General features: G+C 49.9%; 1 protein-coding gene across 2 annotated transcripts in view; it reads left to right on the top strand.

Moving 5' to 3' along the window:
- The first annotated feature begins 1,570 nt into the window (after nucleotides 1-1,570).
- The window catches only part of SAMD12 (sterile alpha motif domain containing 12), a 557,529-nt gene continuing 538,365 nt past the window's right edge, over nucleotides 1,571-20,734 (top strand). For both annotated transcript variants that reach the window (XM_066578520.1, XM_066578519.1), the window contains exon 1: nucleotides 1,571-1,719. In XM_066578520.1, coding sequence (XP_066434617.1) covers nucleotides 1,707-1,719 — 13 coding nt within the window. In that variant the 5' untranslated portion in view covers nucleotides 1,571-1,706. The remainder of the gene's footprint in view (nucleotides 1,720-20,734) is intronic.

The following is a 20,734-nucleotide window of genomic DNA, read 5'->3' on the forward strand; positions in this document are numbered from 1 at the left end:
CCCCCTCTCCGCCTCCTCTCCGCCCCTCTGCACTATTTGCAATAAGAGAAGGCGGGGAGGGGTGGAGCTAAGCACCGGGACTTAGCTCCGGTCCCAGACAGCCGCCTCCCATTGCAAATAGTGCTGAGGAGCAGAGAGGGGGCGGAGAGGGGGCGGTAGCTCAGTGCACTGCTCCCGGCTCTTCCAGCCTCCTCCCCCTGCAGAGAGGGACGCCGTATATCGGCCGGCGTGAATACCTGGGTGATATACGGTCGTCTGAATAAGCCCTTATGTTGTGTTGGTGTAGGGACTCACAAAAGAGGAGGGACTCGTGGGTTTCGAGCTTGTGGATTTTGGAAATATATTAACCAGTAACCAGTATATTATCAGTATTTATCATTTTTCAATAAGCAGTCTGGCTGTGATTTGTGAAAAGAAAAAGAAAAAACACTGTGGTGTAATTGCATTTTTTTCCATTTCACCGTACATATTTAGTCTCGCTACGTCCATAAAAGTCAATCTATTAAAGTAACACATTATTTGTCCTGCATGGTGAACATAATCAGAAATAAAAAATACACACAACGCCAGAATTGTGCTTTTTTGGTCACCCCATCTCCAAGAAAAAAATGTAATGAAAAGCAATCAAAAAGTTACCAGGACTCCAAAATGGTTGTGGCGGTCAGAAGGTGGCGGTCAGAAAATAATTTTATTTACAAAGACATTTTATTTTTTTTAAGTAGTACAACAACAACAAAAATAATAACAACTGTGGTATCCTAATAATCTTACTGACACACAGGATAAAGTTATGTTATTTTTGTTGCAGTGTGTACAACGTAGAAACAAGACCCTCCCAAAGGTGATAGAATTGCGGGGGGGGGGGGTGTTCCATTTCACTCCACTTAGAATTTCTTTAACGGTTTTCAGTACATTCTATGGTACATTTCATATTATCATTGAAAAAAATACAACTTGTCCCGCAAAAAACAAACCCTCCGACAGCTACGTTGATGGATAAATAAAAGAGTTATAGTTTTTTAAAAGTGTGCAGGAAAATCCATAAATTAAAAAAAAAGTCCCTAAGGGGTTAAATGTTCCATTTAGTTGCAAGTTTTGGCATGACATAATGTTATGCAAACTTGGAACAATGTATCCTTTTATGTGTATAATCAGTAACACAATATCACTATAGCAGGCAGGTAGAACAATCCATGTAGCATCAGCGGCCCATGAGGCCAAGGTGCAAGCAGCAACTCCAGTTATTCCAGCAGCCACATTAAGTCATCTCAGCTTACTACACCTCCTTGGCACCTGACTAGGAAGTTCTTAAGGAAATACTTATGCTAGCTGTCAGAATTTGCTTCTGGAATGCAGCATTCTGGGAAACGTAGTCCTATGCTAAGTGATACATTGTTATTACATCTCATGAATTGCATAAATCAGGATGTAATATATACACTTATATCCCAAAGCAAAATTCGACAGGATGTTGTATCCGTATCTGCGGTGGCAATATGGGAAATGGGGGGAGGAATATGCTTTTAAAACTAAGAAGTACTACAGCTCCCATAATCCCCTCCTGCAGCCTGCCAGGCTTGCTCAATTCAGGTTGCTCATAACAGCTGATGGCAAGCAAAACCGAAATCTCTGCTCAGGGAGAAAAAAGGAGACATCTGCTCCCTGGGCTGCAGGAATAATGTGTGGAGGGTGCGACTGCTGAGGCCATGGCGGTGGAGGGTGAGTGCCCACCATTATTGGTAGCAGCTGGCATGTGTGGGTATGGGCATGACGTCATATAACTGTAGCACTGGTCAGCTGCCAATCGCTGCTCTGCACTGTGATATCATTGGGATGGGGGGGGGGCTGATGTGACTATTTGAATGCATTGACTGTAAACGTATAGGGATGTAGCAGAGCTGAGTTGGTTAGTGTGTAGCAGTGCTGAGTTTGCCATTTCTTACAACTCACGGGGCACATGTGCTGTGTTAGAAACACTAACTGATGTAGCAGAGCTGAGTCACTCCTTTTGAGTAGTATTATTAATACTCTCAGACACCAGATGGTACGCCAGTATGTAACTTTAGGGTAGCGTACGCTGCATTAATCATACAGTACAGTTGAATATGGCGCAGGTTGCACATGGTTTTAGCGCGCTGCCTTTCTTCTGTGCTATTTAGCACCTTGAGATCTGAAAGTCCCCGTTTTCCAACTTTTGACTTGATAAGTATGGCATTCACTATTCTTGTCAATGCAATGGTGTCAGTTTTTGTGCAATTATATTAATATATTTACTCTATTGCACCACCTGCATGCTCTAAACGAAAATAGATGTAGCAGAGCTGAAAATCGTATGAGACCTGTATGTTGCAAGAGGCACAAATCTCCTATGAATATGAACTTCATCCTTTTTGAATGGAGCCCTATACGTGAGTGATTTCTAACTTTTCGTGTTCCTTGGAATGCATCTCCCATTGTTTTTAATGGGACAGGAAAAGATCGCATGGCGGGCGATGCAAGGTTTCCCATTGAAAACAATGCAAAACCCTTCCCGATCCTCCAGAGGGTCGCAACTTCCCAGAAGTGATGAGAGGCGTTTTTGACAGGCAAACGACTCCCATCCGCAGGTACATCACACCTTCATGAGTGCGACATTGGGCTTCCTTCCAGCCCCTGGACAGAATTTTGTCCTGGGGCTGGAAAGTCAGTTTACTTGTATGGCACACGTGTCAAACACAAGGCCCATGGCCGAACCCAGCCCGCCGCCTCATTTTATGTGGCCCGTCAGCCATGCAACAACCTAAGGGCTCTCTCACACGGCCACAGCGCGACTGAAAATTATGTGAACGAGAGGCAGTCTTGACCAAGTCACGGCTGCATCGCCTGTCCATGTGGCCTAGTCCGGCGAGTATATACTGAGCTCGGGATGCTGACGGGCGGTGGGAGATAGTTTAACTCTGCTAAACTGCCTCCTCCCTCTCCGCCCCCTCGCTGGCTCTCGGCAAGAGGAGGGGGTGGGATGGGAGCTAGTGTGCTAAGCCCATTGCTTCCCATTGCAAACAGCCAGCATGGGGTGGAGAGGAGGAAGAGGTAGGGGGTGGAAGTTTAGCAGAGCTGCTGCTAAATTCCCTCCTACCTCCCGTCTATGGGAGCCGCCGCCGTACTCTGGTAGCAGGTCCCATTTACAACTAGGGCCACTATGGGGGTCATTATTATTACTGAGGTCACTTATGACTGGGGCAACTATGGGAGTCACTGTTACTACTGGGGTCACTATGAGGTCCCTATTACTACTGGGGTCACTTCTACTACGGCCACTATGGGGGTCACTAATATTATACTGTCTTACAGTAATCGGCCCTTTGAAGGCACCCATAAGACCAGTGGTGGCGAGCTTATGGTACGCATGCCAGAGGCGGCACGCAGAGCCTTCCCTGCTGGCACGTGCCACCATCGGCTGCTCACCACATTAGTGAATACCTGCAGGGGCCGCGGCTCCCCTGTCGGAATTCACTCATCAGCACGTTGCCATCAGCGCTGCTATCTGCGCTGATCCTGGCGCACATTGTGACGTCAGTGTGCAGCTGGAATCCTCCTCCCCCGTTCCCCGACATCTCCTACTTGGTTCCGCGAGAGCAGGGGGAGGAGGCATCCAGCAGCACACTGACGTCAGTGTGCACCAGCGATCAAACAGAAGAGGAGCGGCGCTTCCACGAGGAGGAGGGGTAAGTATGTGGGTCCCGGAGGTGGGCATTATCACTGCTAGAGGAGGGTGGGCATTATCGCTGCTGGGGGACCGCTGGGGGGAGGGTGGGCGTTATCGCTGCTGGGGGACCGCTGGGGGGGGGCATTATTATTGCTGGGGGGACCACTGGGGGGCATTATTACTGCTGGGGGCTGTCACTATTATTACTGCTCGGGCGGGGGTCACTATTATTACTGCGGGCTGCTGTGGGATGTCACTATTATCGCTGGGGTATGTTTACATGTGGTGGAAACGGGCAGGGCTGTTGCAAAATAGACAGGGTGCAGATTCTGACTGCTTTTTGGATGCAGAAATGCTGCAGAATTTTCCGAGGAGGACATCTGCAGTATTTCCACATCCAAAAATCAGTCACAATCTGCACGTTCTGTGACGTGTTGGCACTTTGCGGTAAACAAGTGGGTTTTGGGTTGCAGTTTGCGCACTCAGACTCTAAAAGGTTCGCCATCACTGCATAAGACTGATGTGGCCCCTGGTAAAAATTTGTTTGACACCCCTGGCGTTTGGCCTTCTTAAAGGAATTTTCACAGAGGTAAATCTCTATAAATGAGGACAAAACACCAAGCTTATGGATGTCCTAAAACCCACCGGACCGTCCCTTTAATTCTTGACCACAAAGCCGTTAACAAGTTCTTGTTTTATGCTAAATCATGCAGGCTGAATGCCGCGCTGAAGGATCGCTACTTTACCTCAAGTGATGGGAGGCGTTTTTGACAGAAAAACGCCTCAGATCCATGGGTACCTCACACGTTCATGAGCGCGATATTGGGCTGAGTTTCATGGCCTGATATCGCGCTTGCTCATGTGAAGGAAGCCTTACTGACGAAGATGTATCACACCTGGAGCAAAGGAAAATAGCTGCTCATTCCACCTCCAGACCCATTTAAAGGGGTATTCCCACCCTAGCAAGTTATTCCTAAAGGGTGTAATTTGTTGATTGGTGGGAGTCCGACTGCTGGGACCCCAGATACATCTGGAATTGTTTGACCGTGGTATAAATGCAGGTGCGCCATTGCTCCATCAAAGGAGTTGTTAGGAGTTTTTGGAGTTTGCTTTTTTTAACCCCTTAGTGACCAAGCCTGTTTGCGCCTTAATGACCAGGCCACAATTTGGAAACCTGACGTGTCACTTTGACATAGAATAACTCCGCGAAGCTTTTGCATATCGAAGTGAATCTGACGTTGTTTTTTCGTCACATGTTGTACTTCGTTTAGGTGGTAAAAATTGACCGATAGAATTTGTGTGTATTTATTAAAAGCGCCAAAACTGGGACAATTTAGTCATTTTGTTTTTCACATTTTCAACTGTAATATCTCAAATATGTGCAAACATACTGTACAATTTTTTTTGATAAGATATATATTTCCATCTGTTTACTTTATTTGGGAAGCACATTTGAAAAACTTTAGTTTTTTAATAGAGATGAGCGAGCATACCCGTCCGAGCTTGATGCTCGTTCGAGTATTAGGGTGCTCGAGATGCTCGTTACTCGAGACTAGCACCACACGGTGCTTGTCTCGATTAAACGAGCACTGACCATTGAATTCAATGGAGCCGGCAATACAGTTGGCTCCATTGAAAGCAATGGGCTGCCGGCGATCGCGGGATGAATTGTCAGGAAGGGCTTAAATATATAAGCCCTTCCCTGCAATTCATCCAGAAATGTGTAAAAATAAAAAAATATATATATACTCACCTGGTCCCGGCAGACGGCGTTCAGCTGCGGCCAGCTGGCAGTTCCCCTGAACTGCTCTCTGTAGTATTCAGCAGCCGGGGATTTAAAATCCCCGCCTGCTGAATGAGCTGCCTCTGATTGGTCACAGCCTGACCAATCAGAGGCAGCTCTCACTCACACCCATTCATGAATTCATGAATGGGTGTGAGTGAGAGCTGCCTCTGATTGGTCAGGCTGTGACCAATAAGAGGCAGCTCATTCAGCAGGCGGGGATTTTAAATCCCCGGCTGCTGAATACTACAGAGAGCAGTTCAGGGGAACTGCCAGCTGGCCGCAGCTGAACGCCGTCTGCCGGGACCAGGTGAGTATATATATATTTTTTTATTTTTACACATTTCTGGATGAATTGCAGGAAAGGGCTTATATATTTAAGCCCTTCCCGAAAATTCATTGTGCGATCGCCGGTAGCCCATTGCTTTCAATGGAGCCTGCTGTATTGCCGGCTCCATTGAATTCAATGGGGTAACATCGTTCTTCTCTGCCACAGCTGTTACAGCTGTGGCAGAGGAGAACGATCTTTATGCTGACAGTGTGGGTGTGGGGGGGCGGGGGGGGGGGTGTCTCACACTTGCCACTATTGTGGCTTAATAGTGAGACCTCGGAGCCCGAAATGCAGCCCTGCATGTTGCTTCTCGCCTGCCCTATCCATTTCTGTGTTTTTTACATGACTTTGGTGATTTGCTTAGATTTTCACAAATGAAAAGCTTAACGGAGCACCAGTCATATACAAAAAGGCTTGAGTTGCCCATTGACTTCAATGGGGTTCGTTACTCGAAACGAACTCTCGAGCATCACTGAAAGTTTGGCTCGAGTAACGAGCAATCGAGCATTTTGGTGCTCGCTCATCTCTATTTTTTAACCATTTAAGACACGTACAAATTTAACATTACTTAACATTTTGTTTTCCTGCACCAAGCCAAGATTTCAAAGGCTCATAGGTGTTAGAATGATAGATACCCCCACAAATGACCCTATTTTAAAAACTACACCCTTTATGTATTTACTGAGGGGTGTAATAAGTATTTTGACCCCACAGTTTATTTTCAGGAGTTAATGCAATTTAGAGGACAAAAAACAAAATTTCATATTTTTGCAAATGTGTCATTTTAAAGGGGTTCTGACATGAATAATTTTTTTATGCTTTAGCAGCCATTGTTCCCTGGTCTGCCTAATGGACCCAGGGAACCGATGGGTTAATGGCTGCTAAAGCATAAAAATCTTATACTTACCTGTTCTCCTGTTGTTGTTGACATCGGGGGGTCATCTCCCGGCAGCATATTAGCACTTTCTGCTTAGGTTAAGCAGCCTGACTAGAGCCACCTGATTGGTGCACGCTGTGCAGTCACGTGGTGCCGAAGAGCCAATCGGGTGGCTCTAATCAGCAGCGCTGCTTAACCTAAGCAGGAAGTGCTAGTATGCCTCCCGGCAGGCAGTCTTCTTCCTCCAGCAGCCGCGCATGTGCAGTGGAGAGGTGCCCTCTGACAGGAGTCAGGACGGGCTGCGTCTCCACTGCGCATGCTCAGCACTCCGGAGTTCAGCCGGACAGACGGGCCGCCCACAGCAAGCACTGCTTGTGACGTGCTTGCTGTGGCGGTCCGTCCGTTCACCTCGGAAGTGCCTGACGGACGGACCAGAGTCTTTTTGACCGCTCCTGCTCTGCTTTAAAGGCACAGAAGAAGATGCCGGCTGGAGGGGACATGCCTGGCGATCGGGCCAGGCCAGGGAAGGTGAGTACAAATTTTTTTTTTTCATGTCAGAACCCCTTTAAAGACAGTTTTTTTTTTCTATAGGGCTCATGAAAATAAGGCTTTGCACCCCAAAATGAATACACCCGTTTGTCCTGTATTCAGAAACATACCAGTTGTGTTCATAATTAGAGCTGAGCGAACGTACTCGTCCGAGCTTGATACTCGTTCGAGTATTAGCGTGTTCGCGATGCTCGTTACTCGTGACGAGTACCACGCGATGTTCGAGTTACTTTCACTTTCATCTCTGAGACGTTAGCGTGCTTTTCTGGCCAATAGAAAGACAGGGAAGGCATTACAGGAGGAGGATCCTGCGACGTTCAAGCCCTATACCACCCCCCTGCAATAAGTGGCTGGCGAGATCAGGTGTCACCCGAGTATAAAAATCGGCCCCTCCCGCGGCTTGCCACAGATGCATTCTGACATAGAGGAGGGAAAGTGCTGTCTTGCTGGAGTTGCTATAGGGAGAGTGTTAGGAGTATTTTAGGCTTCAAGAACCCCAACGGTCCTTCTTAGGGCCACATCTAACCGTGTGCAGTAGTGTGGAGGCTGCTTTTTGCAGTGTTGCACATTTTTTTTTTTTTTAGTATATCGGCCGTGCAGAGCATTGCGCCCTGCAGTAATTATACATAGTCCAGGGCCAGTAGTGGTGGTGAGGCAGGGACAGAAGACATGTATTTATTGAATATAGGCAGTGGGCCTTTCCAAAAACATTTGGGAAAAAAAAATCTATTTGGGCTGCCTGTGACTGTCCTCAGTGTACTGGGTCTGTGCTGGGGGTAGTTGTCCTCCTAATTCATACGCAGCCAGCTAAGTGTTACAGCAGGCTTGCGCAAAATTATTTCCTGGCTCTGCTGTGCGTTCCGTAAGCGAAGTCAGCCTCCAACCACAGGCCAATAAGCGGCACATTTAATTACAGCGTTCTGTTTCTGCACTACTGGTAATACACCATGCTGAGGGGTAGGGGTAGGCCTAGAGGACGTGGGCGCGGCCGAGGACGCAGAGGCCCAAGTCAGGGTGTGGGCACAGGCCGAGCTCCTGATCCAGGTGTATCGCAGCTGACTGCTGCGGGATTAGGAGAGAGGCACGTTTCTGGCGTCCCCACATTCATCTCACAATTAATGGGTCCACGCGGTAGACCTTTATTAGAAAATGAGCAGTGTGAGCAGGTCCTGTCGTGGATGGCAGAAAGTGCATCCAGCAATCTATCGAACACCCAGAGTTCTGCGCCGTCCACTGCTGCAACTCTGAATCCTCTGGCTGCTGCTCCTCCTTCCTCCCAGCCTCCTCACTCTATTACAATGACACATTCTGAGGAGCAGGCAGACTCCCAGGAACTGTTCCCGGACCCCTGCCCAGAATGGCCAGCAAGGGTTCCGAATCCTCTCCCACTGGAGGAATTTGTCGTGACCGATGCCCAACCTTTTGAAAGTTCCCGGGGTCCGGGGGATGAGGCTGGGGACTTCTAGCAACTGTCTCAAGACCTTTCAGTGGGTGAGGAGGACGATGACGATAAGACACAGTTGTCTATCAGTGAGGTAGTAGTAAGGGCAGTAAGTCCGAGGGAGGAGCGCACAGAGGATTCGGAGGAAGAGCAGCAGGACAATGAGGTGACTGACCCCACCTGGTTTGCTACGCCTACTGAGGATAGGTCTTCAGAGGGGGAGGCAAGGGCAGCAGCAGGGCAGGTTGCAAGAGGCAGTGCGGTGTCCAGGGGTAGAGGCAGGGCCAGACAGAATAATCCACCAACTGTTTCCCAAAGCGCCCCCTCGCGCCATGCCACCCTGCAGAGGCCGAGGTGCTCTAAGGTCTGGCAGTTTTTCACTGAGAGTGCAGACGACCGACGAACAGTGGTGTGCAACCTGTGTCACGCCAAGATCAGCCGGGGGGCCACCACCACCAGCCTCACCACCACCAGCATGCACAGACATATGATGGCCAAGCACCCCACAAGGTGGGACGAAGGCCGTTTACCGCCTCCAGTTTGCACCGCTGCCTCTCCCCCTGTGCCCCAACCTGCCACTGAGATCCAACCCCCCTCTCAGGGCACAGGCACTACCGTCTCCTGGCCTGCACCCACACCCTCACCTCCGCTGTCCTCGGCCCCATCCACCAATGTCTGTCAGCGCACCGTCCAGCCGTCGCTAGCGCAAGTGTTGGAGCCCAAGCGCAAGTACGCCGCCACGCACCCGCACGCTCAAGCGTTAAACGTGCACATAGCCAAATTTATCAGCCTGGAGATGCTGCCGTATAGGGTTGTGGAAACAGAGGCTTTCAAAAGTATGATGGCGGCGGCGGCCCCGCGCTACTCAGTTCCCAGTCGCCACTACTTTTCCCGATGTGCCGTCCCAGCCCTGCACGACCACGTCTCCCGCAACATTGTACGCGCCCTCACCAACGCGGTTACTGCCAAGGACCACTTAACAACGGACACGTGGACAAGCACAGGCGGGCAGGGCCACTATATCTCCCTGACGGCACATTGGGTGAATTTAGTGGAGGCTGGGACAGAGTCAGAGCCTGGGACCGCTCACGTCCTACCCACCCCCAGAATTGCGGGCCCCAGCTCGGTGGTGGTATCTGCGGCGGTGTATGCTTCCTCAACTAAACCACCCTCCTCCTCCTCCAACGCAACCTCTGTCTCGCAATCAAGATGTGTCAGCAGCAGCACGTCGCCAGCAGTCGGTGTCGCACGGCAGCACAGCGGTGGGCAAGCGTCAGCAGGCCGTCCTGAAACTACTCAGCTTAGGAGATAAGAGGCACACGGCCCACGAACTGCTGCAGGGTCTGACAGAGCAGACCGACCGCTGGCTTGCGCCGCTGAGCCTCCAACCGGGCATGGTCGTGTGTGACAACGGCCGTAACCTGGTGGCGGCTCTGCAGCTCGGCAGCCTCACGCACGTGCCATGCCTGGCCCACGTCTTTAATTTGGTGGTTCAGCGCTTTCTGAAAAGCTACCCACGCTTGTCAGACCTGCTCGGAAAGGTGCGCCGGCTCTGCGCACATTTCCGCAAGTCCAACACGGACGCAGCCACCCTGCGCACCCTGCAACATCGGTTTCATCTGCCAGTGCACCGACTGCTGTGCGACGAACCCACACGGTGGAACTCTACGCTCCACATGTTGGCCAGGCTTTATGAGCAGCGTAGAGCTATAGTGGAATACCAACTCCAACATGGGCGGCGCAGTGGGAGTCAGCCTCCTCAATTCTTTACAGAAGAGTGGGCCTGGTTGGCAGACATCTGCCAGGTCCTTGGAAACTTTGAGGAGTCTACCCAGATGGTGAGCGGCGATGCTGCAATCATTAGCGTCACCATTCCTCTGCTATGCCTCTTGAGAAGTTCCCTGCAAAGCATAAAGGCAGGCGCTTTGCGCTCGGAAACGGAGCCGGGGGAAGACAGTATGTTGCTGGATAGTCAGAACACCCTCCTGTCTATATCTCAGCGTGTTGAGGAGGAGGAGGAGGAGCATGAGGAGGATGAGGAGGAGGGGGAAGAGACAGCTTGGCCCACTGCTGAGGGTACCCATGCTGCTTGCCTGTCATCCTTTCAGCGTGTATGGCCTGAGGAGGAGGAGGAGGAGGATCCTGAAAGTGATCTTCCTAGTGAGGACAGCCATGTGTTACATACAGGTACCCTGGCACACATGGCTGACTTCATGTTAGGATGCCTTTCTCGTGACCCTCGCGTTACACGCATTCTGGCCACTACGGATTACTGGGTGTACACACTGCTCGACCCACGGTATAAGGAGAACCTTTCCACTCTCATACCCGAAGAGGAAAGGGGTTCGAGAGTGATGCTATACCACAGGACCCTGGTGGACAAAGTGATGGTAAAATTCCCATCCGACAGCGCTAGTGGCCGAAGGCGCAGTTCCGAGGGCCAGATAGCAGGGGAGGCGCAGAGATCAGGCAGCATGTACAGCACAGGCAGGGGAACACTCTCTAAGGCCTTTGACAGCTTTCTGGCTCCCCAGCAAGACTGTGTCACCGCTCCCCAGTCAAGGCTGAGTCGGCGGGAGCACTGTAAAAGGATGGTGAGGGAGTACGTAGCCGATCGCACGACCGTCCTCCGTGACGCCTCTGCCCCCTACAACTACTGGGTGTCGAAGCTGGACACGTGGCCTGAACTCGCGCTGTATGCCCTGGAGGTGCTTGCTTGTCCTGCGGCTAGCGTCTTGTCAGAGATGGTGTTTAGTGCGGCTGGGGGAATCATCACAGATAAGCGTACCCGCCTGTCAACCGACAGTGCCGACAGGCTTACACTCATCAAGATGAACAAAGCCTGGATTTCCCCAGACTTCTCTTCTCCACCAGCAGACAGCAGTGATACCTAAACAATACGTAGGCTGCACCCGCGGATGGAAGCATTGTTCTCTATCACCATCAAAAATGTGGACCTTTTAGCTTCATCAATCTGTGTATAATATTCATCCTCCTCCTCCTGCTCCTCCTCCTGAAACCTCACGTAATCACGCCGAACAGGCAATTTTTCTTAGGCCCACAAGGCTCAGTCAGATAATTTTTGTAAACAATTTTTATACGTTTCAATGCTCATTGAAGCGTTGAAACTTTCACCTGAACCAATTTTTATTTTAAAGGGGTTGTCCCGCGCCGAAACGGGTTTTTTTTTTTTCAATAGCCCCCCCCCGTTCGGCGCGAGACAAACCCGATGCAGGAATAAAAAAAAAAAAACGGCCAGTACTTACCCGAATCCCCGCGCTCCGGCGACTTCTTACTTACCTAAGTAAGATGGCCGCCGGGATCTTCACCCACAGTGCACCATGCGGTGCACCGTGCGGTCCATTGCCGATTCCAGCCTCCTGATTGGCTGGAATCGGCACACGTGACGGGGCGGAGCTACGAGGAGCCGCTCTCTGGCACGAGCAGCCCCATTCAGAAAGGAAGAAGACCGGACTGCGCAAGCACGTCTAATCGGACGATTAGACGCTGAAAATTAGACGGCACCATGGAGACGAGGACGCTAGCAACGGAACAGGTAAGTGAATAACTTCTGTATGGCTCATAATTAATGCACGATGTACATTACAAAGTGCATTAATATGGCCATACAGAAGTGTATAACCCCACTTTGTTTCGCGGGACAACCCCTTTAACTGGGCTGCCTCCAGGCCTAGTTACAAATTAAGCCACATTAACCAAAGCGATTAATGGGTTTCACCTGCCCTCTTGGTTGGGCATGGGCAATTTTTCTGACGTACATTAGTACTGTTGGTACACCAATTTTTTGGGGCCCTCACCTTCAGTGTAATCCAATTAATTTTTTGCCCACCTGCATGACAGCTGACGTTACATCAGCTGTGCTGTGCACTGCAGTGGGATATATTTATGTACCGCCGGTGGGTTCCAGGGAGCCACCCACGCTGTCGGTCCACACGGAGTTGTAACTACATGTGTCCACTTCATTTAGCCCACCTGCATTTAATCTGACGTTAGCTCTGCTGCCAGGGCACTGCAATGGGATACATTTATGTACAGCGGGTGGGTTCCAGGGAGCCACCCATGCTGTGGGTGCACACGGAATTCCCATTGCGGAGTTGGGGATTCCCAGTTGTACCTGCCTGTGACTATTTATAAAAAAAAACGCGGTCTGACTGGGGCATGCAGACACCTTGACAGAATGAATAGTGTGTGGCACATAGGTTCCCCATTGCTATGCCCACGTGTGCAGCTCCTGATAGCGGTGGCACAGGATTATATTTCTCATTGCTTCTGTACAGCATTGTGGGCTATCGCCCCGCCCCTTTTAAAGAGGGTGGCTGCCTAGCCGTGCCAACCCTCTGCAGTGTGTGCCTGCGGTTCCTCCTCATGGCAGACGCACTTATAAATAGACATGAGTGTGGTGTGGCATGAGGGTAGCTGAAGGCTGCGCAGGGACAATTTGGTGTGCGCTGTGGACACTGAGTCATGCAGGGGGGGGGGGGTTGGGCAGCATGTAACCCAGGAGAAGTGGCAGCGGAGTGTCATGCAGGCAGTGATTGTGCTTTGTTGGAGGTAGTGTGGTGCTTAGCTAAGGTATGCATTGCTAATGAGGGCTTTTCAGAAGTAAAAATTGATGGGAGGGGGGGGGCCCACTCTTGCCGCTATTGTGGCTTAATAGTGGGACCTGGGAACTTGAGATGCAGCCCAACATGTAGCCCCTCGCCTGCCCTATCCGTTGCTGTGTCGTTCCCATCACTTTCTTGAATTGCCCAGATTTTCACAAATGGAAACCTTAGCGGGCATCGGCGATATACAAAAATGCTCGAGTCGCCCATTGACTTCAATGGGGTTCGTTACTCGAAACGAACCCTCGAGCATCGCGATAATTTCGTCCCGAGTAACGAGCACCCGAGCATTTTGGTGCTCGCTCATCTCTATTCATAATCTTATGTCCTTATGCACAACGGGGCCCAAACCGAAAGGAGCAGAACAGACATTTTGCTTGAAGGTGTTTCAGGCCCCATTGCCCACTTGTAGAGCCCTTGAGTGGCCAAAACAACAGAGAACCCCCACAAATGGCCCCATTTTGAGAACTAGACCCCTTAACACATTCATCTAGGGGTGTATGGCATATTTTGATCCCGCAGTTTTTAAATGAATCTAAGCAAAGCAGAAGGAAAAAATTGTGATTTTCATTTTTTGAGCAATTGTGTCTTTTTTAAAACAATTTTTTTTCTTCATCACACTAATGAATGAAGACTTTCGCCCCAAAATGGATACCCCTGTTTGTCTTGTGTTCAGAAACATACCCATTGTGGCCCTAATCTTATGTTCGTATGCACAACGTGGCCCAAACCAAAAGGAGTATTGAAGCTCAACTGTTTTTATAACTTTTACGTGATCATGTGACGAGGGATGGCATACCATGGGCCCTAGTGACCTCTTCCTAGTCTCATCTACTCATGCTAGCCAGGAGCATGAAGATTTTAAATCCCCTTGGCTCCCAGGCCTTCTGCGCAATGAGCCCCACAATTAAACCACTGGCTCGCATGCGCAGAAGACGGCGTCAGGTCCTGGAAGGACCAGGATGCCACGGGTATCGGCGGAGGACGGAGGTGAGTAGTTTCAGCTCTCCTCATGGATGCGATCTGTGAGGGGAGCTGAAACGTTTACTTTATTTGACTTTTTGCTTACTTTTATGTGATCGCTGTTATCCATTGGATAACTCCAGGCCTCTGGTAGCCAACAGCAGGGAGTTGTCACATCCACAGTCCATGTTGCTTTAATCCCCAGAGTGAACGTGTTTTTGCGGCCCGAGGGATTAAAGCCCAGCAAGCAAGGACGTAAAAACACTATAGGCTGGTTACTAAGGGGTAAAAACACTATAGGCTGGTTACTAAGGGGTTAATAACCTATCCTCTGAACAGGTCATCAATAAATGATTGTCAGGGTTCCATTGGATAACTGCGATCGCATGACCAGGGGTCACATATTGGGCCCCACATGACAGCTCCAGGCCTCTGGTAGCCAACAGCAGGGAGTTGTCACATCCACAGTCCCCATCGCTTTAATCCCCCGAGCGAGCATGTTTTTGTGGCCTTTTTGAGCGGAAATCATTTGCCATTTCCACTCGAGGAAAAAATCGTAACATGCTCTGTATATGCGCGAATGCTTCCAATGACATTGATGAAAGGTCGCAGGTACCCACGTCATCGCCTAGGAAAAATAAACCTTGGAAAAAAATATCTATTTGTGTGATGGCGAGCCGTGCGGACCATGCGCAGTGCAGATGAAAATGAAAGAAAGCGGGTATGAGGGGTCGCCAGACCACAGTCAGGGCCAGATTCCGCTGCGGGCTCCTGCATGCGGAATTCGGCTTTGCCATGTGCAGGCGGCCTGAAACTGACTTATAGGGTGTGGCCCTTCTGTAGACAGCCTGCTTTGAGGTTCTTTGCTTGTTTTGACTGTTTTGGGGGAGAAACCTCACGGTAATCATGAGCGATGAGATTGCAAGGCTTCTAAAGGTCCCCAGGGTTGCCATGAGTGAGCACCTATTAAGACAAATCTGTGGCTTGCTTTAATTGAACACTGGTCAGAAGGCAGTATAAGTGATTAGACAATCACAAGCAGTGATAAGAATGTGTAAGAATACTTAAAAAAAAAATGGTATGAATTATTAAATAATAAGGTGGCGTGGCCTAGCGTTCAGAGAGAGCAGTAGCACGGAGCTTCTTCTCCTGCACCCAGAAGAGATCAAGCGGGGCTCACAACCCATTCATCCCCTGGTTCCACTGCTCATTACCGGCATTAGCCTCTCTGAGTCCTAGGGAACAGAAGGACACCTTTCAGATCCCGACCGGGAGAAGTTACCCGCTGAGGCCTAGTTCCCGGCCTGAAACCGGGGACAATTTTCGCGCCGATCCGGAAGCGCACGGCGCAACAGCTCTCCACCCATCCAAAACAAGCAGCGCTTACAAAGAGACCACCCGCAAAGGCTCTCCAGCCTCAACCCCGCGGGAAGGGGTATGTACAAGCAGCCGGGGGGAGGCTAATTAGCGATACACCAGAAGAGGGGAAGCAGGAAGAAGCAGGCGAACCGGCGCCATTAGCCAGCGGGTGAATAGCAGGAGTTACATTCTGCCCTGCTCACCAGGGACAGCAGGACACTTTTAAAAACAGGCTCTACAGATCTAAAAAGCACGGCCCTGCGGCCTATCCGCACCCTCAGCAGCCGCTGCTACCCCGCTATCCCCTATCACCAACAGGAGCTGCACCCCCATTAACAGCCCTAGCAAGGAGCACACAATTCCCCCTTCCCCTCCTGGGTGGGGGGGTGGGCATAACAGAAGACCCAGCACCTCCAAGCAGCTGGGAAACAGCACCGTCAGAGCTCCGCTCCACGTACCCAGGCTAGCAGAGACTCATCCAAGCAGGTACGCTCCATCCAACAAACACAGCCCCGCTGCGACCCCGCTCCCATTCCGGCAGCGGACTTCCCGCCACAATTCTAACCTCCGCCACCATTACCGATCCCCCATTACCTGCCCACGTACAGAACAAACATACCCCTCCCCCCTGAGCAGTACAAGAAAAGGTGAAGGGCGACAACTAACCCACGTCTTGCTGGACTTAGTCACAAAACTGAGGGGGAGAGACACAGCAGAGCTCCCAACGATAGAGCTAGACAACTGCTCCTCAGGGGTCCCAGAACGCCTTCAAGAAACCCTACAAATAGGGCTCCAACGCTTAGAGAGGGCCCCTAAACCCCGCTCCCCCTGCCCTACTGTAGAGAGCTCCTCTGAGAACTAAATAACCAGTCCACACAGCAACATTAGAAGAACCGGCAAACCCAGGACCCCCTCCACAACTGGAACCCGAGTGCACAAACCCGCTCCAAGTGCGAACTACCTTAATAGCAAAGCCTCTAACATAAGACGTCTGAACTGCCAATCACCACTAGCACTAACAGCCACAGTCAGCACTTTCAGACTGATGACGAAAGACCAGTGCGCATGATGGCCGCCTAGAGAGGGCGCACCGGGGAAGCGGGCTCCATCGTACTACTTAAAATCACAATTCACAAAGCGTCTACACAGCAGAATGGGGAAAAACAACAGGGACAGGAGTAGTGACACATCAGGAACTCCTCGCCCCACCAAAAGTCAAACCGACATGCAAAGATTTCTGAAAGAAAGAACATCCAGATTGCCTCACCCGACTAGCAAGAAAGCACTGAACCTCTCGGTACCAACACCCCACAACATTGAGAGAGAAGAAGAAGTCTCTTCAGAAGGCGAGGAAAACGAACAACTCTCACGAAGCTTCATGAGAGACCTTATCACAAGTGCAGTAAGACCCATCATGTCTGACCTCTCAGACATTAAGGAGGAACTAAAGTCAATGGGAAGAAGGGTAGAGGCTTTAGAGACTTCCGCAGCAAACTTATCTACACACTCTACGGAACTGGCGCAGGTAGTAACAGAACACCACTACCTAAATCAAGCAAGAAGACCTGGAAAATCGCAACAGGCGAAATAACATAAAAATAAAAGGTCTGCCAGAATCATGGGCTGCCGATGCGCTACCAAAGGTCGCCATGGAAATATTTACCCTACTCCTGGGATGTGAGAGAGCCTCACAAATTTCTATTGAGCGGATCCATAGGTCCCTGAGACCCCCACCATCTGGAACGGACCCGCCTAGAGACACAATCTGCAAGCTCCTGACCTTCCCTGACGCGCAAGCAATCTTGGAGGCGTCAAGAAACACCAAGGACTTGCTTTACGAGGGGGCAGCAATACATATCTACCAAGATCTAGCCCCTACTACTCTGTCTAAACGCCGTCTGATGAGGCCTCTACTCGAGGCATTAAGAGCAAGAGACATAAAATATTCATGGCTGTTCCCTTTTGGTCTGGGAATTAATCTTGGAGGCCGAAGAATTAACATCCGCACGCCAGACGACCTTCAGAGAAGCTGGCATCTCCTAGAAATAGAACCAATTGAAGTACCCAATTGGCTCCCTCTGCCGGACCTCCCGTCCTTTCCCATGTTGGTCTCTCCGGGAACGGACCTCCCCAGAGGATACTCTAAATCCCCGAGGGGCAAGAGAAAGAAAAGCAAAGATGGACCACTCCACGACGACACATGAGGAGGAGGACATCTTCGTTCCCTCTGGAGTAAAGCCAAACGACCTCTGTCTCACAGAAGACTACTAATCCTGAAACCTGAAGTTCGGTTACCCTATGGTTTGACATAAGTTGACTCACACTATGGAGACATTCTACTGTTTAATCTTTCTCACTAACACTCTCCTCCCCTCCTGCTAACTCTCTTTGTTGCGATGGAGCCGGCCCTACCCCCGGGCAGGCCCCACTTGAGACCGTTATCCAATAACAAGAACCCCACACGATAGCTACAGAAGAGCCATAAAGAATCCCCTAGGATTCCATTGTACTACCCCTCTGTATCGATACCGAGACCCCTGGGGTTCCTCGGGCTCTCATCTAGTACATATACCATACCCTAACACCCCATCCCCCCCATCTGATTACCTCTGCTGCTTACCTCCCCCTCTGCTCATAACTCATACGCATCTGCGTCTGGACACCGAAGAGAGCACCTTGCACATTAGCGCTCTCACTCTCTCTGTTTTCTTGTCCATCTAACAGGCGAAACCTGATAAAGACTTCTCCCACTTCTCATCAATATATTCCACCTATCAGAGACTAGACTATCTCTTTGTCTCCGCTAGCCTGGTACCTCACCTGAAAAAAAGCCAACATGGGCTTGGCCACGGTCTCTGACCATGCCCCTGTCTATACAGATATTCGCATACAGCAGGTGAACCCGGGAGAGTGGAGATGGCGATTGAACGATTCGCTTCTAGCCCCTATAGAGGAAAAAACTAAATTAGGAGACTCACTAGAAGAATTCTTTAAAAACAACATGGAAGGCAGCGTCGAGGTTCCTATGGTGTGGGAGGCCCATAAGGCCTACGTGAGAGGCCTACTTATAGCGCTGGGCACAAGGGTTAAGCGACAGAAACAAAGAGAAATTGATAACCTGTTAATACAGATCTCAAAGCTAGAATGCGCTACAAAACTCTCCCAGTCCAAAAACAATCTCGAAGAACTAGCCTCCTTGAGATACCAGCTTCGCTCCCGCCTCACAGAAAAATTTAATAAAAAAACATGTACCTCAAGCAGGCCTTCTACGCCCATGGGAACCGAGGAAATAAATTAACAACAGCAATGTTGAAGAAAACTAAAACTAGAAACGCAATCCTTTCAATAAAAACAAGAGAAGGAACCAAAGTGTCTACTACTACTGATATAGCAAAAGAATTTACCCAATTCTATTCTCAGCTGTACAACTTGGAAGACTCGGAGCCCTTCTCCTCTAGCCAAAACACCCCAGAGAGGATAGACGCATTCTTGAGGTCCCTAGAACTACAAAGTCTCAATGAGACAGACGCGACCACGCTCCTGTCCCCAATCACAAGCAGGGAAGTTGAAGAAGTCATAGATTCCATCCTGCAAGGGAAAAGCCCAGGACCCGACGGTCTATCTCTAAATTACTACAAAACCTTCAAACCACAACTCGTATCCCGACTAACTGAGACCTTTAATGCCCTATTAAACGGAGCCCACCTAGCCAGACAGGCGCAAGAGGCACACATCACCCTTATTCATAAAGAGAGCAAAGACCCCGAACAGTGCAGTAGTTTCAGGCCAATCTCTCTTATTAATCTAGATGTAAAAATCTGGGCCAAATTACTCCCCAGAAGAATAAGGGAGTTCATCCCAGATCTGATAAACCCGGAACAAACCGGCTTCGTGAAGGGCAGAGAGGGCAAAGAAAACTGCCTAAGACTGCTTCATGCCACTAAATACGCCCGCAGCCGGAAAATACCAATGGCCTTTGTCAGCACAGATGCCGAGAAGGCCTTTGATAGAGTGAGCTGGGTCTTCATGGAAAGAGTATTACTCCGCTTCAAATTTCCCCCAACATTTATCTCGGCCATTCTCTCCCTATACGCAGCACCCGACGCCAGACTAAAAATTAACGAAACCCGAAACCCTATCCCCCACATTCGAGATTCGTAACGGGACACATCAAGGATGTCCTCTCTCCCCCTCGCTCTTCATCCTTACGATGGAACCCCTTTTGCAGTGGGTTAGACAGGACCCGACTATAGAAGGTCTGCCAATAAATTCGAGCACATTATCCGTGGCAGCGTTCGCGGACGATGTGATGTTCATAGTTACTAAACCAGAGAGGAGCATACCCAGACTAACCTTGTTACTACGCGACTTCGGATCCCTGTCAAACGTCAAAGTGAATTCTGCCAAATCCACAATCTTAAATATCTCAATCCCGGAATCACAGTGTCCCCCGTTGAGATCCAGCTCACTCTTCACGTGGTCTGAATCAGAAGTGGACTACCTGGGGGTCAAACTGACCAAGAAAACAGAAGACCTTTACTCCCTAAACTTCCGGCCTTTAATTAGCCAACTCAAAAGTTTACTGAGAGCCTACGACCTTCCTTCCCTCTCGTGGTTCGGGAGAAAAAATATCTTAAAAGCGTATATCCTACCAGTGGCGTTATACAAAATGCGTATGATCCCAATATACCTTCCAACCTCGTTCTTCAAAACTTTGCGTTCTATCTGCACGAGTTTCGTCTGGAAACAAAAAAGACCCAGACTAGCATATAATCTGTTGACTAAGAGGAGAACGGAAGGAGGCATAGACGTACCGAACTTCCAAGACTACTTTCACTCCGTCCAAATCAACTACTGGTTAGAACTAACACACCCCGCTAGAGACCCATTGCTACAAGAATTAGCGTTAGCCTCATACGGGGAGTCCTTGATAGAGGACCTGTGGTTTCCCAAGAAATCCCAGTACAGGGCACAAAACTTTGACCCGCTCATAAGGGGACCTTGCAAAACATGGGACAAATTCAAAGGAGAACTAGCTCCAGAACCCTCTCCCCTAACACCAATCCGAAGTCTGGGCAGACTTCTCGGAAAGAAGCCAGATCCTGGCTCAATAAGCATATG

The sequence above is a fragment of the Eleutherodactylus coqui genome, chromosome 9, assembly GCF_035609145.1.
Source record: "Eleutherodactylus coqui strain aEleCoq1 chromosome 9, aEleCoq1.hap1, whole genome shotgun sequence".
In the NCBI taxonomy this organism is placed as follows: Eukaryota; Metazoa; Chordata; class Amphibia; order Anura; family Eleutherodactylidae; genus Eleutherodactylus; species Eleutherodactylus coqui.